General features: G+C 47.2%; 4 protein-coding genes across 5 annotated transcripts in view; 1 reads left to right on the top strand and 3 right to left on the bottom strand.

Annotated features, from left to right (window-relative positions):
• The window catches only part of AFF4 (ALF transcription elongation factor 4), a 47,100-nt gene extending 36,911 nt beyond the window's left edge, over positions 1-10,189 (top strand). Inside the window, exons 15-22 of one of the 2 annotated variants that reach the window (XM_068206210.1) lie at positions 512-609; positions 1,125-1,188; positions 1,329-1,465; positions 1,857-1,928; positions 2,531-2,624; positions 3,318-3,361; positions 4,166-4,386; positions 10,068-10,189. In XM_068206210.1, coding sequence (XP_068062311.1) covers positions 512-609; positions 1,125-1,188; positions 1,329-1,465; positions 1,857-1,928; positions 2,531-2,624; positions 3,318-3,361; positions 4,166-4,386; positions 10,068-10,174 — 837 coding nt within the window. In that variant the 3' untranslated portion in view covers positions 10,175-10,189. Of the gene's footprint in view, positions 1-511; positions 610-1,124; positions 1,189-1,328; positions 1,466-1,856; positions 1,929-2,530; positions 2,625-3,317; positions 3,362-4,165; positions 4,387-4,901; positions 9,908-10,067 lie in introns of those variants that run through there. The other variant, XM_068206209.1, reaches the window with a different exon arrangement.
• The window catches only part of ADRA1B (adrenoceptor alpha 1B), a 147,975-nt gene that overhangs the window by 24,248 nt on the left and 105,436 nt on the right, over positions 1-18,291 (bottom strand). The window lies entirely within an intron of this gene.
• LEAP2 (liver enriched antimicrobial peptide 2) lies at positions 10,526-13,239 on the bottom strand. Its single transcript, XM_068206243.1, has 3 exons — positions 12,377-13,239; positions 11,800-11,951; positions 10,526-10,788 (listed from the first exon to the last, which is right to left on the bottom strand). Exons 1-3 carry the CDS (start codon positions 12,431-12,433, stop codon positions 10,752-10,754), a joined length of 246 nt encoding a protein of 81 aa, XP_068062344.1. The 5' UTR covers positions 12,434-13,239; the 3' UTR covers positions 10,526-10,751.
• On the bottom strand, positions 16,632-17,575 carry UQCRQ (ubiquinol-cytochrome c reductase complex III subunit VII). Its single transcript, XM_068206242.1, has 2 exons — positions 17,279-17,575; positions 16,632-16,873 (listed from the first exon to the last, which is right to left on the bottom strand). The coding sequence occupies exons 1-2, from the start codon at positions 17,430-17,432 to the stop codon at positions 16,779-16,781; spliced, it is 249 nt and encodes an 82-aa protein (XP_068062343.1). The 5' UTR covers positions 17,433-17,575; the 3' UTR covers positions 16,632-16,778.

The following is an 18,291-nucleotide window of genomic DNA, read 5'->3' as shown; positions in this document are numbered from 1 at the left end:
GCAGAAAATGGTTTGTAAGAGATTTAGGTGGGGAAGATCTGTGTGATAGAATTGAAAAATATAAATGTCCCCCAGCCAGCTGTTAATTTGTGGTATGTTTGTTGTTTTATACTTCAGGTGTATAAAACAACTCATGACTTTACTCATGTCTTTCTCAGAGGAGTAACTACTCCTGTGTGAGTTTTTCAAGGCAAAGGCATTCAGAGAGAGTGTTGTTGATAGAAATCCTCCAAATCCTCCTCATCTCTGTTAGAGTAGAAAAACAGGATTTAGAAACAGCGACAGGTGAGATGGAGGGAGGAATTTCCTGACCCTGGTGTACCTGGAAAGCCTTGGCTGCACCCTCCCCTCTGCAGGAGGAGCCCCAGCCCAGCCCTGTGGGAGCATCCTGGGAGCTGAGTTATTCCCAGTGCTCCTGCAGGCTGTCCTTCCTGGGTGGAATGGGGAAGCCATGGGGGAATTTACACAACAAATGCTTTTCTTGTAATCATGGCATGGATTTCCCTTCCAGGAAAAGATCCTGAACAATTCCTCCAGCTGCCCTCCTGCCTCTGCTCAGGCCACGGAGAGTGCGAAGTCGAGGAGAGCAAAGCTCGTTTTTGATGATAGGTAAGGGCAGAAAATTCCCTTGCCCTCTGTGGAGCTCTGGATCTCGGGCACAAGCAGCTCCCACAGAGCAGAGCTGGCATTTTACTCCACAGAAGATGTTACACACAAGCTCTTTGTCAAAGAAAATACCTTGAAAAGAAAATAAAACAAATATTTCACCATCTTGTGCAGACTTGAGGTTTCAGTTGGGCCAATTCAGATGTCAGCTTTCTCTGAAAGCACTTATTTAAATTCACTTTACAGATGAAATTATGTTTGCACCAAATGTAAAATAACTTTCTGCTTAAGAGCTTGCTTGAAATATTGTTGGAATTACCTGAAATCAGAGAATTAACTTGAAACTTTTAACAATTTTTAGTTAACTAAATTAACAGATTCCATTAAACAGTTTTAGCGTAGTGTAGCTTGAGTTAGAGCAGAAAAAGCCCTGAAATGTGGCAGTATGAAGGAGCTGCAGTTACAGAAGGCTGTGTAAGTGGGTGGCTCCAGTCCTCAATCCGTGTCCTCTCTTGCAGGACTTACTCAGCTGATCATTATTTGCAGGAAGCAAAGAAGCTGAAACACAATGCAGATGCTTTGGTGAGTGGATCTCCAGTGCCCCCCGTGTGTGCCCCTGATCCTGGGGCTGCTTTGCTGCCTTTGCCATTCTCCTGCCCTCTGTGCCGGGATTTGCTTGCTCTTGTCTGGTTTGTGTTCCTGAGCTGTTCTCCCTCCCGCAGTCGGACAGGTTCGAGAAGGCCGTGTACTACCTGGATGCTGTCGTGTCCTTCATTGAGTGTGGGAATGCATTGGAGAAAAATGCTCAGGAATCCAAGTCCCCGTTCCCTATGTATTCAGAAACTGTGGAATTAATCAAGTAAGCTTTGCTGAGCTCCTGCAGGGGCAGGTGGGTGGGGGGACCTCTGGGAATCAGGGCTTTGAGAGGTTTTGCCCCCAGGTTTTGAGATCTGTTGTCATTCCCAGTAACACTGGAGCAGTGGCCAGTCATTGCAGCTGCTGGGTTTAAAGCATTTCCAAGAAGGGTGAGGTGATTTCTGTTGAGGCTTCAAGTCCCTTTACCGTGAGGGACCCACAAGGAGCAGAATTATTCTGGTTACTGCTGAGTCAGTGCTTTATTCAGGGCTGAGAGATGTGCCTAAAACAGTGGAGACAGCCGAAACTGGAAATTCATGAGAACATGAGGGTTTTGTGAATGATGAATGGAAGTGGTTTTTGTTTTGGGGCTGATTTGCTGCCTTTCTCTGCAGATACACTATGAAACTGAAGAATTACTTGGCCCCGGATGCGACGGCTGCAGACAAAAGGCTGGCAGTGCTTTGGTGAGTGTGCTGGGACTTCCTGCAGTGCCCCCGTGCATTTCACACCTGTAACCTGCACAAAATGCTGGTTTGCACTGAGCTCTCGGGTGTTCTGAAGCAGACACAGGAGATTTCCACTTGGCTGTACACAAACACTGATCTCTGTCTGATTGCTGTAAATGGGGATGCTGCCAGCCAGGGCCAAAGCTGTGCAGCGTTGAAGGGTGAGAGCAGGAGGTGCCTCCTGAGCTCTGAGCCAGGGACAAATCACACTTGGACTGGCTGTGGGGACTGGCAGGAGCCCTGAGGCCGAGGGAGTGGCTGCAGGAGGTGTAGGGGAGCAGAGGCTCAGGGGGGAGCAGAGGGACTCCCTGGGTGGTGTCTCCCAAGCCCAGCAGCAGCAGCTCTGAGAGCTTCAGTTCCAGCTCCAGGCACATGGAGCTGTTCCAGTTCTGAATTCCCTTCAGAATTTCAAGGTGGTTATGGATTTTCTGGGTGAGTTACAACTTGAGAGCTGAGTTGGCAGAGAGAACATCAAGACCACAGCTATAAGATTTTTGAAATTCACTGAGTTGAGATAAACCTGACTTGAATGGTGACTGATTTGTCCTGTCTTTGGGCAGCCTTCGGTGCCAAGCTCTCCTGTACCTGAGGCTTTTCAAACTGAAAAAGGAAAGTGCATTGAAATACTCAAAAACTCTGACTGAACATCTGAAGGTAATTGCATCTGTATTTTCTGAACATTAAAACCTAATGATGTGGAAGCTCTACATCACTTACAGTTCCCAAATCCAATTTGAGACTGCATGTGAACACCTGTTTAGAACTGGACTTGAAGGTGTATTAAAGCTGGACAGAGCTTTAATAACCATAACCCTGCTGGTCCTGGCATGACAACTCTGTTCATTTGATCTTCTTTAATGAATGCAGTAGGCTTCAAGGAGAAGGTTGTTTGCCATGGGATGTTGGCTGGGTTTAGGGAAATTACCCATGAATTTATCTAAATTTCTGTGCAGCTGATTCTGAAGCTTCCAGCTCTAAATGCTGAGAGGAAGCAGGCTTGTCACATACCCAATCTCTCAGATTTGGGATATCTTTAATTGTTCACTGCCAGTGATAACAGATTCTTTCTGTTAAAGGGCTGAAAAAAACTAAAATGTTTCTGTAAGGGGTAATGGACTAATACTTGTTTGTTTTGCTAAAATAACCCCTTAATTTGTGTCTTGCCCATCAGTAAAAAAGTATTTTTCCCTAAACTGCAGTTTACTGTGATATTATTGAGAACATAACTTGAAAGTACAACTATGAAAAAAAAAATTTGCTTAAAAAGAACCAATTAAACAACCAGATAAAATGTAACTATTGAATGCATAAGAACAAATCAGGTGAAATGTCTTTTTCCCCACGCAGAATTGCTACAATAATTCTCAAGCACCATCACCTGGTATGGGAAGGTGAGTGGCAAAAGCTGTTACTTCTATTTCTCAACTTAAAGGACATTTTCTCCATTTCCTGTGTGCCAGGGGGCTTGGGGAGCAGCTTTTGGGGTGGTTATTTGAAGGGTGTGGATTTTGATCCATTTTTTGTGTAATTATCATGGTGGAGGGAGGTGCTGCAGCTGTGCAGGGTTTGTCAGGCTAAAAAAGGAGCAGTGTGCCACTAAACCACAAACCATTTATCCCAGGGAGTTTTGGTGTTTAATTTAATGCTTCTCCCCTCAAACAAGAGCTTTATAAGTGCTGCAAGGCCAGAGGTTACAGGCACTTGCAGGATTCTCTGTTCCATAGTTTAGCAATTCCTTCTGCTCTTTTAAACCCAGTAATGGACCTTTGATAAATTATTCCATGAGTTTAAGGTGGGGAGCACTTCATATTTCCATTGTGTTATCTGCAGTAATGTTATACAATGCAATATTCTGGCAGTGGAGTCACCAGGTAGTTGTAATTTTTTCATTCCTACTTTTTAAGGTTTATTTAAACAATTAATTTAAGATTTTATTGAATTCTGAGATGTTGAGGTTTGGTAATTAAGTTTTGTAAGCCATAAATAATTCTTGGAGGATCCTCAGCAGTTCCCAGCTCGAGATTTCCATTTGTTGTAGGGCAAATCCTGATTTTTGGTGTGTAAAGTGGGAGTGTTTTCCCATCCCACACCCTGAGTGTGGGCAGAGGGATCTTAGGGGACATCGCAGAGCACGGTGTGTCTAAAGCTGGTGCATTTCTGCCTTTCCAATTCCATCTTCCCCTCTGGGTGAGCAGCAAACCTGTCGGGATGCCATCTCCAGTGTCTCCAAAGCTGTCTCCGGGGAATTCAGGAAATTACTCTTCCGGAGCAGCCAACCCTTCAGGGAGCGGGTCCTCGGTGACGATCCCGCAGCGCATCCATCAGATGGCTGCCAGCTACGTCCAGGTCACCTCCAACTTCCTCTATGCCACTGAAATCTGGGAACAAGCGGAACAGCTCTCGAGAGAACAGAAAGGTAAGGGCTAGGGGGCTGGAACACTCCCAGGCTTTGGTTCTGTTGATGGTGCCCTGGGTGCTGAACCTCTGCAGAATCAGGGGGAAAGTGACACCTTGGGTTGCAGGGATGCCCCAGGCTGGGTGTTGTGGTTGTCAAGGTGGTGTTGGAGCTGTGACATTAAGATCTTTGTTGTGTTTCCTGTAAAATGTTCAGTGTAGGAAGAGGAACTTGGTGCATTTCCCTTTCCGGAATTCTTTAGTGAAGACTCCTTAAGGAAGTTTGGCAGTAGTTTAATTATTTTCAACTAGCAAAATACAAGTTTTAGGGGAAAACCAAGAAGTTTGGCAATGGTTTTGTTGTTTCCAAGCAGTCTTGTGCAGAAGAGTGAAGACATGGATTAGCAAGGACCTTTCTCCTTGACTGCCCCCATTCCCCCACCTCTCCTCATTCCCTTTTTTCCTGCCCCAGCCGTTGATGCTGGGAGCGGGGGTTGGGTGCGGTGACTCCTTTAACCTGTGTTTGTGCTGTTGCAGAGTTCTTTGCAGAACTGGACAAGGTGATGGGGCCCCTGGTGTTTAACACGAGCATCATGACGGAGCTGGTGCGCTACACGCGGCAGGGCCTGCACTGGCTGCGCCTGGACGCCAAGTGAGGAGCCCAGCCCAGCCCAGCCCGTTCTTCAGCTGCCTCTGATTCCTCTCCACAACACTGTGTCATGTCAATAAGGAAGACTGCCATAACACATTGCTTAGTTGACACTAAGAGCAAGGAATGCTTTCCCATGTCTCCCATCCTCATTTGTGTTTTGTGTTTAACCCCAAATCAGCTGGTTCACGGACTTCTCCAGTATTCCCGGTTTAAGTTATTTAAATATTTGAAAATTTGCTACGTAAAAGTTGTAGTTTTGCTGATCTGTCATGGATAGATCATTGGAATTCCAGTCACAATACATGAATAGTCAGTTTAAATCCTATTTATTTTAATTTTTTTAATTTTAATTTTAAAAAGCCCCCTTTGGGGCTGGTTTTAGCTATTTCTTCTTCCCTAAATTTCCCCTTTTGAGTACTTAGAAATTAAACCTAGACACTTTATTTAAGTACTTTGTGAGCTTTGTTACTCTGTAATGTCTTGTGGTGGTAGAGCCTGTAAAAGGAACTAGGGTTGATAGGTTCTAACGAGTAGGGACACCATACTTCTCATGCCTAATGCCTATGAGTCGACTAATAAATGACAACTACAGATTTATTATTGCAGAATTTGTACTAAATAGAAAAGTTCCAGATATTCTTCTACGTATTGAGATACTTCATTTAAATGAATTATAAAGAAATTTATATGGAAAAATATTTAGCTGGATCTGCCTTGGATTGTTTCCAAGGCAGCTTCAAGCCATCGATTAACACTATAACAATCACAAAACATTACAGTAATTTGCATTTAATGTAACCTCCAGGCAATGGTGTAGGAATGACCTTCAGTCCGATGGGTGCGATGCAAACAGGAAAGGCTTTGGAAAAGGACAATCTTGTGGTTTTTTGCATCTCTTCATTTCAAATACCTTTTGTTTCCGTGCTTGTCACTTTTGGACAGTTACGAAATTGGGGAACTTTGTGGTTCCAAACCCAAGCGTAGCTCAGTTCCTACCAGAACGGTCATTTGCATCTTTTCCATTGACTGAGAAACCAGGAATCTTTAGTAGAACTCTAGGTCCATTTTGTCCTCTTAGGGTCTGCTGGGTGATGGACACTACAGGCTGGCAGTGCAGCAGCCGCCGTGGGGTGGGAGCAGAGCTGCTCCTGCAGGAAGCACTGTTCTGTGCGGGATGGATGGATGGCAAACTTGGCTTTACCCCGTGCTAATGAAGGTCCCGTTCATGTCACGTAACGTCCACTCCCGAGGGGGCTGCTGGGTGCCACAGAGGGTTGGTGGAGCTGCAGGTGGCCCCTCTCCGAGTGCAAACCAAAGTACCTTTCCACGTGAGGTGCTTGTCTGAGTTAAAGGTTTCAAATGCTACTGCTTTCAGTATTGCTTAGTGCCCCCAACATGTCTGGTGTGCCTTATGCCTTACTTTTAGATGAAGATTTTATGAACTGTTTACAAGATGTTTTACAGCAGGACCAGGTATACTGTATGCAGTGGTCTTCTGCAGTACTTGGGTAAAATTCCATTTCCTTTTTCAAAGTCCCAGTGTCTGTCACACAAACTGACTCATCGTGGTGGTCTCCTTCCCCAGAGTCCAACTCTGAATCCTTTGGAGTGAGATTGTGGAATGCTGCTTTGTTTTCTCTCCCATTGAACCCTTTATTCTGTACCAGATATGAACGTGCATGTTCAGGAAAATTATTGCACTAAATTTTTTGTGTAGGTGTAGTTAAGTGCCAAAATCACGGCAACCTCGAGAGAAGGAATAGAATTCTACGCTCCTTAGTACTGCAGTATGTCCTATGGGCTTTAAGAGTTTAGAAGTTTTGCAAATTAGTAACCTACTACAAGGTAGCTGCATCTTCGTAGAGCTTCCTTTGCGTCCCAGCGTGTTTTGTACTTCCAGAAAAGCTTTGCTACGTCCGGATTGATGAACGGGGAACAGACCTGGGGCTCTCCCTGACTCGACTCTTCAGGTCTGTCGGAGCATCCTTTTTATGGAATCACTGTGCAAGGTCACCTTTCTGTTAGTCTTTGCTGTTGGAGACAGAACTCTGTACCCTCAAACTCCCCGCCGTGGGCATGGGACACTGTCAGCTGTGTTTCCTTTCCTCCTCTGAAGTGCCTCGCACACCTCTGACGCTGAGAAATCCCTTGGTAGAAGTTGCATTCGTGGGTGGGTTTGTGTGTAGTGCTGCACTAGCCAGCGTGGCTGTTCTTGGCTTGCTCCTTTGTGCACAGTCACCATTGCTGTCAGCAGGAATGGTGTCATCTCGGGGAATTTTTTTTCCTTAACTAGAGTCCCACAAATACCTTTTGGTGTCACCAAAATTGGCCCCTTGAAAACGCATTGCTTATCCCTAGAGCAGTGGATCTTAGAAATTGGCTTCAAACAACCAGAAGGCTTTTTTAGCATCGTGTCAAAATGTGGACCTGAGCTGGTTGGAAGTGTCCCAGCTGAAGGGTGAACTCCATGGTGGCACATCCTCTGGAGTGCTGTCCCAGGCGTTGTGTCCATGCAGGGGATCTGCAGGGGCTGGGTAGGAAATGCCTTGTGCAGCTGGGGCTGGTGCAAACAGATCAGTTCAAACCTCACAATTCCAAAAGCCTATCTTAACTTGGGATTGGCCCTTGTTTCCAAGAGGAAAGTTCTGTTCTTGATCAGATTTTATAGCCAAAAAAAAAAAAAGGCAAATAAGTCCTAGGCTTCCATCCCTCTGCCAAAGCAGGAGGGCTCTGTCCCTGTCCTGGGCAGCTCCCAGCACCACAGGGGGAGTGCAGGTCACAGGAGTGACTAAGGAGGGACTCCCTAATCCTGGCTTCCCAAATGATTCCCTGGACAGGGAACATGGATCAATACATATCAACGCTGTAATTTTAATTCCTTGCTGATCATGGCCCCAGTTGGTGAATCTAATAAATGGCTCAATCAGACTAGGCTTGCTCAGCTATCTGTGCTGTTTGACTTTGCTCTCAGACTTGCAGGTTCCAGGTGATAAAGGTGCAAACCATTTATAATTCCAAACAAATCTTCAGGACCCCAGAGTAAACCAGCCCAAGAGTTTTGTTTTGATTTGAATCTCAGCCATAAAGCAGAGCAGACGGATGGCTCTCCTTGGCTTCGATGGCAGTATGCAATTTGTATTGTATGTGTCTTTTAATATATATGTATATATATATGACTCAGTCTGTCCAAAGTATATGTTATACTTGTTTTTAGATTATGGTGCAACTGACTATATTGATATATTATTTATTGAGTGCTGAGTCACCATCTTATTGGTGATAAATATTGCATATTATCCAGGAGTGCAATGTATATTCCTTTAGATTGCTGAGGCTTGATTGCTGTGGTAACAAAAAATGCCCTGAAATGTATTTATGAATGGCCCCAACACACAGAGAGTCAGAATTTATGGGAATGATGTAGCACTTGCCTGGGGCAAGTAAAATAAAGCCGTAGGCAGAGAATTACGGAGTTTGCTCAAAAGGCAAACCGCTGGAAAGAGAGAGAAACTACCTTTGCTGTATTTAATGTCATTTTCTGAACAGATCTTTGCTGTCACTGCAGTGTTTCCATTGAGGCAGATCCACAAGGGCCTGAGCAAGTCAAGTTTGAATTACCCATTGGGGAGTAAACAACTTCCAAATTCTTACCTTCACGGCAAATCCTTGGGTCAGGATTGAAGCTTCTCCCTGTGATGTGTCCCTGTTCTGGAAATCCCCTGTTCCCGAGCAATGAGGTCAGTGCTGGGCATCCTGAAGGACAGAGAGGAGCCAGAGCTTTGCTGCCAGCTCACCCCGCTGCAGAGCTGTTCAGGAGGGGGCTTCCCGGGCAGGCGGTGTGCAGTGTCCGAGGGATCGCGGTGGGATCGCGGTGGGATCGCGGTGTGCCCGCGGCTCTGGGGCCGGGGCCGCGGCGGCCCCGGGCAGCTCGGGCTCAGCCCCTGCGTGCCCTGGGAGCCGTTCCAGCTGGGAGCTGGGCTCTTGGTGTGCCCGTGCTTCCCCTGCTTCCGTCCCACCCGGGAGCTGAGTTCCCCGTGGGCAGCCCTCCCTGCCTCCAGCTCTGTCCCAGCGCCGGCTCCCGGCGCTGCCTTGGCATTCCACATCCCAAACTCTACTCCAAGGACCAGGCATGACTTTCCAAGCACAGTTCCTGACATTTGTATCTGGTCCCCCTTTTAAATTGTTTTAAAAAAATTTTGTATATGGAGGATAAAGTGCTTATATATTTATTAAAAATCCTTTATCTTATTTGAAATTATTATTTGGTGAAGAAGGGGTTTTTCTTTTGGGGGAGGGCTGGGAGGGGAGGTAACTTTTAACCTGTCACTTATAAATGAAGCCCTGATTAATCCTACAGAAAGGTACTGTTAGTAACTAATGGGATGTCTCTGTTTTATGCTTTGTACATGACAAGTCCATGTGTTACATTTTGTTTTCTATCAAAAGATTTGGGCATCTGTCTTCAACCAAAACCAGAAAAATAGAAACAAACTGTGATTTTATTTGTTGCAATACATTTGAAATTTCAAAGGGTACTTTGGGGCTCAAAATTAGGATTTCTAAGTCAGTATGTGCATTTCACGTAATAAAGCTGTTAATGGTGAGCAAAGTATTATATACTAACTAGATTTTTTCCACATCTGTATAGTATATTCTATGTATTTTGTGGTATTGAGATTATAGAAAGTTTAGTGTCTGAAACATGCGTTTAATGTGTATTTTTAAACAAATTTATGGCAATTAAAATATTTGGAGAAAAGGGTATCACATTTCAATTTGTAAAGATCTTTTTAACTACTGTGTCATTAAAATGCTTTGTACAATGCAAAACTGTAACTGGAGAAACTAAGTTTAATAAATATCAAATAGATTTTCTGTATTAAACTTCCAACCCCCTGTGCTTGTATCTGTTTTGTGGGGCCTTCTCCTCCCTGGAAGTGCATTTTTAGGCAGAATTTTCTTTCCTTGATCCTACTGTTCTGTGAAACGAAAGAAAAGTAGCATCCAGTGTGTGTGTCCAGACTTGTTGATGGCTTTTTTTTGTCTTTCAGCCTCCAAGTCAACATCCAACACATCAAAACATCATTTTGATCAATACATTTTAAGACAGGAGAGAAGGTCAGTGGCAAAATGTCAGTCAGGACATGTATTTAAGTAAATTTGATTAGAAGTAATTAAAAGTAAATAGTTCTCATTCCACTTATTGCTGGATTTATTTAGGATATTGGAATGGCTATCAGTGTTATCAGTTTGGCTCCCTCTTTCCAACAGGCCTTTATCAGAGGGCTGATAAGAGCTAGATTGGGAGGAGATGGGGCCTGATCTACTTTATGCTCTTGCCCGGGGGAAGGATAAATGTCCAAAGTCTGGCTGGAACTGAGCTCCAGCTCTGTGCTCACCATCCATTTGCCCAAGATACAAGGAAAACCAAGCTGCTTTGCTGAATATATATTTTAATTCACACCTTCAAATAAATAATAGGAAGCATTACAAAAAAACCAAACGAGCAGGAGATGCAGAGCCCTTTTATTGAGCTTGGCCAGAGGCCTCCAGAGGCGTGGCTGTGGGAGGAGATGCTCTGATGCTCCTTGAAGTCCTTTCATCAGCACATGTGACAGAAATATTAAATACTCTGATTGCTCGAGGCCCTTGCAGCTCCTGAGCAGTCAATAAATACATCCCAAGTGTGTGGAGCAGGGTCAGCAGTAACAGTGCAGGCTGTGCTTGGTGCCAGCTCACGCCGAGGCCGTGGAGAGGAGGCAGCGGTTTTTCCTGGGGAAAAAAAACCATCATGAGGCACTGAGGGCTGGGGCTGTCCTGCCCGGCTCAGCCAGGGGTCCCAGGCACATTTTGTGCCCCTGTGCCAGCAGTGCTGGCTTCAGGCACTCTGCATTCCCCTCAACTATTCAGTCTGAATTCATTTTTTGGTCTTTGCTTTCCATCAGAATTCCAAACACAGCATAGCAGCCCAACCACCCTGTTGTATTTACTTACTTATCCTGATAACTGATAACATAAAATAAGCTTATTTATTATAATATTCATTAATAATAGGATATACATATAGTATATGAGCTATATATTATTGTATGTTCTATATACTGTGTATAGTGTATAATATTCATTAATAATAGGATACGTGTATAATATATTGTCTGTATATTATTCAATGATATATACTATATATAGTATATATTGTTAATAATAGGATATACTTATCCATTAGTGCTATTTACATATAGTAGAAAATGACTATTTTCTGTCTTGTCTCTGAGTGCTGGTGTATGTGTACAACAGGTACCACATAAATCACCTTTCAGTCATTAAGTAATAATTTTAACTAATCAGTTTATATGTTGTTGGACAATTTGCTCATGCCTAATGAGAACTAAATAGCTTTTGATATTGTAGTTGCTTTTTAAACTATGAACTTAAATAATCACCTTAAAGTGATTAATTTAGGGTGAGATATTAACCCAGGATTTTCCACTTTTCCTTAGTACGTGCTTTAAAAGGAAGGATTAATGGGAAGCTCTGTAAATGGCCTGAAAGCTGTCTGGAGCCCTCTCTTCTCTTTGCCCAGCCAGGTTATTTGGGGTTGCAGTGAAAGGACTGGGGCTGGCGCTCGGGAGACCTGGACTCTGCTCTGTTTGTTCTGCTTACTGAAGAGTCTGAGTCTGTTGCCCCATCGCTATTCCTGGTATCTTTTTTGTGCACAGAGTGACCTCTGGATCCCGTTCGGAGGAGCCCAGTGGGCAGTTCCTGCGCACGCCGCGCGGTTACCTGCAGAGCATGGTGAGGCACTCGCTGTTGTCCCTGCACGAGGCTCCGATGGGTCTCAGGGACACCCCTCTCCAGAAGGGCGTCATCCGCCGCTGCCGGGGACTGCGGGGCTGGGCCTGGGGCTGGCTCAGGGACAGGGACACGCCGTGGGTCTGAAACAGAGCAGGGGGAGCGTCAGCACACGTGGCAGCTGCAGCACTCCCGTGTTCTGCTGCTGAGGCCAACAGTCTTCATTTTAAGTGAAGCACTTGAAATCTTTCTGGTTTTCAGGTCACAGCACCCTCTGGGTAAAGCACAGCTTGCAGCCCACCCCCAAAGAAATACCTACCCAAATGAATGATGGTTTTAATCTTCTTGGGAGTGAAGGCAGAATCACTGGCTGAGCTAGGGCTCAGAGTAGCCCAGTATTCACTAGGCAGTGACTCTTATATTTTTATGATGCTGAATCCTGTAAAAAGCCCTGCTGTCACCTCTTAACTCCTGCCAGTTGTCCATCCAAATCACAGCAGCTTTTATGGACTGCCTGTCCTTTGAATTAGCCCTCTAAGTAGTTTATTTCAGTATGATCTCAGTTTACCTGGCTGAGCAGCAGTGAGCAGAGCAGAAGGGCTGCCATCACTTTCCACCAGGGCATCTTCCCAGCAGGAGCTGTCACTTGGAACAGCCGTGGGCAGAGGAGGCACAAAGAGCTCCAGTCAGGACTTCCCAGGCTGTCAGCTACATTTTTATAGACTTCATTCTCTTATCGTTGCATCACCTGCCAGTTATTACAGGAGCAAAGTTCGCTTTGGAGCAAGAGGGAATTGCTAAGTCTACATCTGCTGCAGTGATCTGGTTCAAGGCCTATCTCGAGCTAATGATTTACTCCCCTTCCACTTGTACTTTGTCTGGTCAGTTGTGCTGACCCCTTGTGCCAGCTGTTCCTTTTTTTAAAACCCTCCTAAGATGTTACCAGAACTCCATGGTCTATTTGTAAGCAAAGGTGGGGGTGGCCCAAATTATTGTGGTCAAGATCAAAAGCCTAATTTAACTTCTGTAGCTCTGAGTTAGCCAACCAGGGGTAAGGGTTGTCTTAGCAAGCTGATTTGGAGCAGAGCGCTGTACTTTTGATTTGTTTCTCACTCTTGGTACATGAAAGAACCATAAGGAAGTTGCTTAACCTTTATTTCCAGGCACACAGTGCTCAAAAAGCAGGTGTAACACTTTCCAGCTGGGTTTGGGAATGCAAAATGTGTGATAACTCACAGAGCTCTTCCAAGGTGTCAAAGATAATCATCTCTAGGTAGATAATGGAAAAGGCTGCTCAGGGCTTGTCTGGAGCTGAGGAGCTCCCTGTGCAGACTGTGGTTTCATGGATGAGCCATCTCTGCCCCAAGCTGTGTCACTCACCATCAGGCTTCCAAAAGTGCCAGCAGCTCCCATGGGGGTGGAGGGGCTCATTGTCATTGAGAGGAATCTTCAGTTTTTCCATTGTGGAGTGAGATTGCAGCAGCAGCAGCAGCAGAGGAAAGTGTGAGCACAGCTGGTACCTTTCATCTCCTCTCCCCTCTGCCTACACACCTGTCCTGTGCTGGTCCCGGTGTCCCGTGGCTCCTCACCTGTGGGATCTTGTGGATCTTGTTGGATGGGCCTGGAGCAACCTGGGCTGGTGAAGGGTGGGGAGAACTGCAAGAGCTTTAAGGGCCTTTCCAAGCCAAACCACGCTGTGGTTCTGTCTGGCACCCACTGTGGATCTGTCAGCTCAAGACATCTGAGATTGCAGAGTGATGTAGAGAATTCCAACTTGTGTCACTGTGTCTGGGTTTTGGAATACACTGTTTGAATTCAAGTAAGTACTTTATAAAGTAATAAGTGTATAATGAACTGTTTTAGCTAAATTGTAAATACAGATCTGGCTGTCACAGGCTCTGTTTCTCTGATTGCTTAATATGAAGGCACAAGTGCCAGCGTGGAGGGCAAGTGACTTAAATTAAGATAATGCTGTGATGTCAGATGATTATGCCTTAGCCCAAATTTCATTGGGATGAAAAGAAAAACCTTTCCAGCACAGTGTACAGCACTATTTGATCATTCCCATCATAGGATGGTTCTTACACACCTTCCTCTGCCCTACTTGTTTTGTTTCTCTGGGAGGAGGAAGCAAAATTTTCATTATTTCACCTTCTTGGATCTTAAGAAGGAAATGGGACAGTAAATCATGGCAGACAAGTAGCTGAACTTAAAAAGTTTATTTTATATTTGGCTGGGAATTTCTCAGTTGTTTTTGCCATGGAGTCCTTCCTTTTCATGCATCTCAGTTCCAATTTCTTCTGTTTCCATCAGGCACTAGTATAGAACACAAAGGAGGACAAGCAGCAGGAGCTCTGACTTCTTCCATGAAGCACAGGATTTGGAAGAGCAGCAGAGCCCTCTGTAAGTCATCATCTCTCAGCTTTTTTGGCTGGGGAAGTCTGGTATTTTGTGATGATAGATCAGAATTGTTGTCTGTCGCTCTGGCTCACTAATAGCATCAGACTGTCTCTGTCAGGCAGCAAACTGCTCTGGGCAAGAAACTGGGGGAAAAAAAGAGTATACCTGAGCTGGTCCTTTCCATGCCCTCAATTCCCGCAGGCCGGTAAGACACCACAGCAGAGATGTGAGAAAAGAAACACGAAACGTTGCTCGTTGCCACTTCTAATAATTGCCCAGAGGAGAACATAAATAAATGAGTGAAAACTTGTCAAGCCCCTTGTTCAGATTCTGAAATGCCCATGGGTCACACTCTGACTGCCACAGGGCTGGCAGGAGCCATCCCAGCTGGGAATGGGGCCTGCATCCGAGGTGGAGGTTGGCAAAGCAGGGTTGGGCTGGCTGGGCAAGGTCAGGATGGGGCAGGGGCAGGGGATGGCTGGGCAGGGTAGCAACAGGCTGCTGGTGGAGCAGCTCGGTGCTGTCCCTGTCCCTCCGTGCTGACCCCGCCGCGGGGCTGACCCTGCCCGGGGCCGGCGCGTGGCCGCAGTGCCGCTGCCCCTCTGTTTGTGTTAGTCTGGCCCCTGGGCCAGGCACAGTTCAGCCGTCTGTGAGCAGGAGCAGGGACCTCGAGAGAGCCCCGGGCAGCTGCTGGGACAACACACGGTGGCAGAGCTGCTGAGGCACAGCTTCACAGGGGCTGGCACCGAGGCCACCCAGCTCTGCGGCTCTCGGAGGCACCGTGAGCAGGACACCGCGTTCTGAATGAAACATCTCAGGGAGAGGGGCTTTTCTACAGGCACGCAGAGACAGACAAGGGGGAATGGCTTCATACTGCCAGAGGGCAGGGGTAGATGGGATACTGGGAAGGAATTGATCCCTGTGAGGCCCTGACACACATTTCCCAGAGAAGCTGTGGTGCCCCTGGATCCCTGCAAGTGTCCAAGGCCAGGCCGGACAGGGCTGGGAGCAGCCTGGGACAGTGGAAGGTGTCCCTGCCATGGCAGGGGTGGCCCTGGGTGGGCTTTGAGGTCTCTTCTGGGATAAATCTGCCTCTATAAATCTCTGCCAGCTCACAGCCACAGCAGCCAGTTTGTTGCTCCCCACTTGCTTAAGCTGCCTAGAAAATACCAGTGACCCAAAATGCAGCTAAGCACAGAATATTTTTGGGACAACTTGGGAGCACAGGCTGATTGATTTTATTGCTACTTATGCCAACCTCAGGCTGTGCTTGGAGGAAACACAAGAGGCTGAGCTCAGTCTCATGTGCTCTGCTCCCCAAAATACTCCAGCACTGAGCTGTAAAAATTGCATCGTCCCCGCTTCCTGAAGTGAGAGCCTGAGCATCGTCTTCCTGACAGGCCAGCCCTGAGCACACAGGGAAACGTCATTCCTGCCCTGCAGAAAAGATAAACTCCCAGGACAGCTCCTGGAATAGCACAGCAGGAACACCAACATGTTGCTCTGCATGGGGTGGGAGCTGGAGGCAGTCAGGGGAACATCGGGAGGAAAAAATCAGGATAAAGGAACCAGCCAGGTGTTCTGAGCTTCCAACAGTGAAGGTGTTTCTATACTCAGAGACACAGGGTGAACTTGTCACCCTGTGTCAACTTTATTACCAGCAGCTGATTTTTTAATCACCTTCAGGCATCAGACAGTCTTGCTTCTCCTGGCAGTTTTCAAGAAGGTTCTGATGCAGCCTCTTACTGCTGATCAGATATCGGAGTGTAGTTAATTACCCAGTTAACATATGCATAACTAGGTAATTAGAATCACAGGATCAGGGAACTGCCCAGGTTGGAAGGGACCTTGGCAGATCAGCTGGTGCAGGCATTTTTGGGAAGGGAGCCCAGAGGAGGTTACCTGGCACCTCGTCCAGTCACCTCCTGAAACCCCCAGGCTGTTCCAGGGACGGATTGTTCTCACTGGAAAAAATTCCTTTGTTACACAGAGATGAAACCTCTCCTGGTGCAGCCTGTACCTGTTCCCCTTCATCTTCTGCCCGGGGCTCCCGTGAAGAGCGAGCCTCCGGCCAGAGGTCAGGGTCCACCCAAAATCCCAAGCCACCAGCCAGCCCATCCAGCTTTAATCAATACCAAACCAGGGAGTGTTTGTTTTTCACAGATCTCAAGGCTGGAGGAAAAGCAGCGGCCAGTGATGGGAAAAATAAAGGGGACAAGGAACAATTTCAAACCAGCCCTTGCTGCCCTTTATACTGAGGAATATTTCAAAGAAACAGGAATTAAGAAGGCTGGAAGTGCTCTAAGATAAAACATCCGAGCACATGGAACTTCAGCCCGATTATCTGCCTGTACAGAGAGAACCAGACAAGGGATTTGATGCTCCTCACCTCAAACAGCTCAAGACACGCATTTCACACAGAGTCATGGGGCAAAGTTACAGTTTATTAGCCAAGGCTTATCTCCCTGTTAATCCCCTCCGGCCATGGGAACAAGCACAGCAGGTCCCCGGGGAGCTCCGGAGCCACGCGGGCACTGCTCGTGGTCACCGGTACTGGGCACTGCTCCTGCTCACTGGTCGTGCTTGTAGTCAGCCGGGTTCTTCCTCTTGAGCCGCTCGAACTCCTGCGTCCCCCAGGAATAAATGAGGTAACCGAAGGCCAGGGCTGGCAGGGACAGAGGACACCACAGTGAGGGGACACTGCTAGAAAGGGACACTCCATAAAGGGACAGTGGAACGAGGGAACACTGCTCTAAGGGAATAATGCAGTGAGGGGCATGCAGCCAGGGGGCATTCACAATGAGGGGGCATACGATGACGGGACACCCCCAGAGAGACCCGGCAGGGAGGGGACACTGGGACAAGGGGATTTCACAGCACGGGGACACTGGGAGAATGGAACAGTCACAGTACGGGGACATCGCAGTGAGGGGACGCTGCACCGCGCACAGCACCTACCTCCTGCGACACAACAACATCCCACAACCCCCACCCTGCCCCAGTGCTCCCCCTCCCCGGATTTACACTACGGAGGGGGTACAGAAAAGAGGGAATCCCCCCCTGTACTCACGGGGCACCACCTTCAGCACCTGGGAGGCGAAGCGGCGGCCCACGTTGGGGACGCCGTGGGAGAAGACATTGGGGAAGGCTTGCTGCTCGAAGGGCGACAGGCTGTAGGAGATGACATGGCGCACCCGCGCCAGGTTCCCGAAGTGCTTCCCCATGGCCGCGGCGTCCCCTCGGTCACCGCGCAATGGCCGCCGCCCGCCCCGGAACTGCCTCGGCGAGGCCTTCCGGGGCACGGCGAGCCGCGCTTTGCGATTGTAGCAAACGGCAGCGGCGATAGAGCGTGCGTGCGACAAGTCACGGTTACACCGAGGAGTGTTTGTAACGGGCGGCCGGTAATAAATGATGTGCGCCGTGAGCGGGCCCTGCCCTGCGGGGCGGGGGGGCCACGCGAGGCACCTGCGCCGTGAGGGGAGCGGGGGCGGGAAACCCGCCAAAAATAAATAATGAGGAGAAAAACAGCTTTTCTGTGGCGATTGTGGAGTTCCCGTGGAAAATAAATAAGGGTCTGAGGGAAAACCCCGCTTTGTGTGGCGATTGTGGAGTTCTAATGGAAAATAAATAAGGATCTGAGGGAAAACCCCACTTTGTGTGGCGATTGTGGAGTTCCGTTGGAAAATAAATAACGATCTGAGGGAAAACCCCGCTTTGTGTGGCGATTGTGGAGTTCTAATGGAAAATAAATAAGGGTCTGAGGGAAAACCCCACTTTGTGTGGCGATTGTGGAGTTCCGTTGGAAAATAAATAACGATCTGAGGGAAAACCCCGCTTTGTGTGGCGATTGTGGAGTTCCCGTGGAAAATAAATAAGGGTCTGAGGGAAAACCCCACTTGGTGTGGCGATTGTGGAGTTCCCGTGGAAAATAAATAAGGGTCTGAGGGAAAACCCCACTTGGTGTGGCGATTGTGGAGTTTCGGTGGAAAATAAATAAGGGTTTGAGGGAAAACCCCACTTTGTGTGGCGATTGTGGAGTTCTAATGGAAAATAAATAAGGGTCTGAGGGAAAACCCCACTTGG

The sequence above is a fragment of the Anomalospiza imberbis genome, chromosome 15, assembly GCF_031753505.1.
Source record: "Anomalospiza imberbis isolate Cuckoo-Finch-1a 21T00152 chromosome 15, ASM3175350v1, whole genome shotgun sequence".
Classification (NCBI taxonomy): Eukaryota; Metazoa; Chordata; class Aves; order Passeriformes; family Viduidae; genus Anomalospiza; species Anomalospiza imberbis.
The sequence above is the reverse complement of the archived record's forward strand: the minus strand, read 5'-3'. Positions and strand labels throughout refer to the sequence as shown.

Coding starts and splice junctions, on each gene's coding strand:
- LEAP2 (XM_068206243.1), bottom strand. CDS start 12,433: ATGCCCTGGTGGAAAGTGATGGCAGCCCTTCTGCTCTGCTCACTGCTG. Junction 11,952..12,376: donor GCTCACTGCTGCTCAGCCAG/GTAAACTGAGAT, acceptor GCTCTGTTTCAG/ACCCACGGCGTGTCCCTGTC. Junction 10,789..11,799: donor TGCCTCACCATGCTCTGCAG/GTAACCGCGCGG, acceptor TTTTTTCCCCAG/GAAAAACCGCTGCCTCCTCT.
- UQCRQ (XM_068206242.1), bottom strand. CDS start 17,432: ATGGGGAAGCACTTCGGGAACCTGGCGCGGGTGCGCCATGTCATCTCC. Junction 16,874..17,278: donor GGTGCTGAAGGTGGTGCCCC/GTGAGTACAGGG, acceptor TGTCCCTGCCAG/CCCTGGCCTTCGGTTACCTC.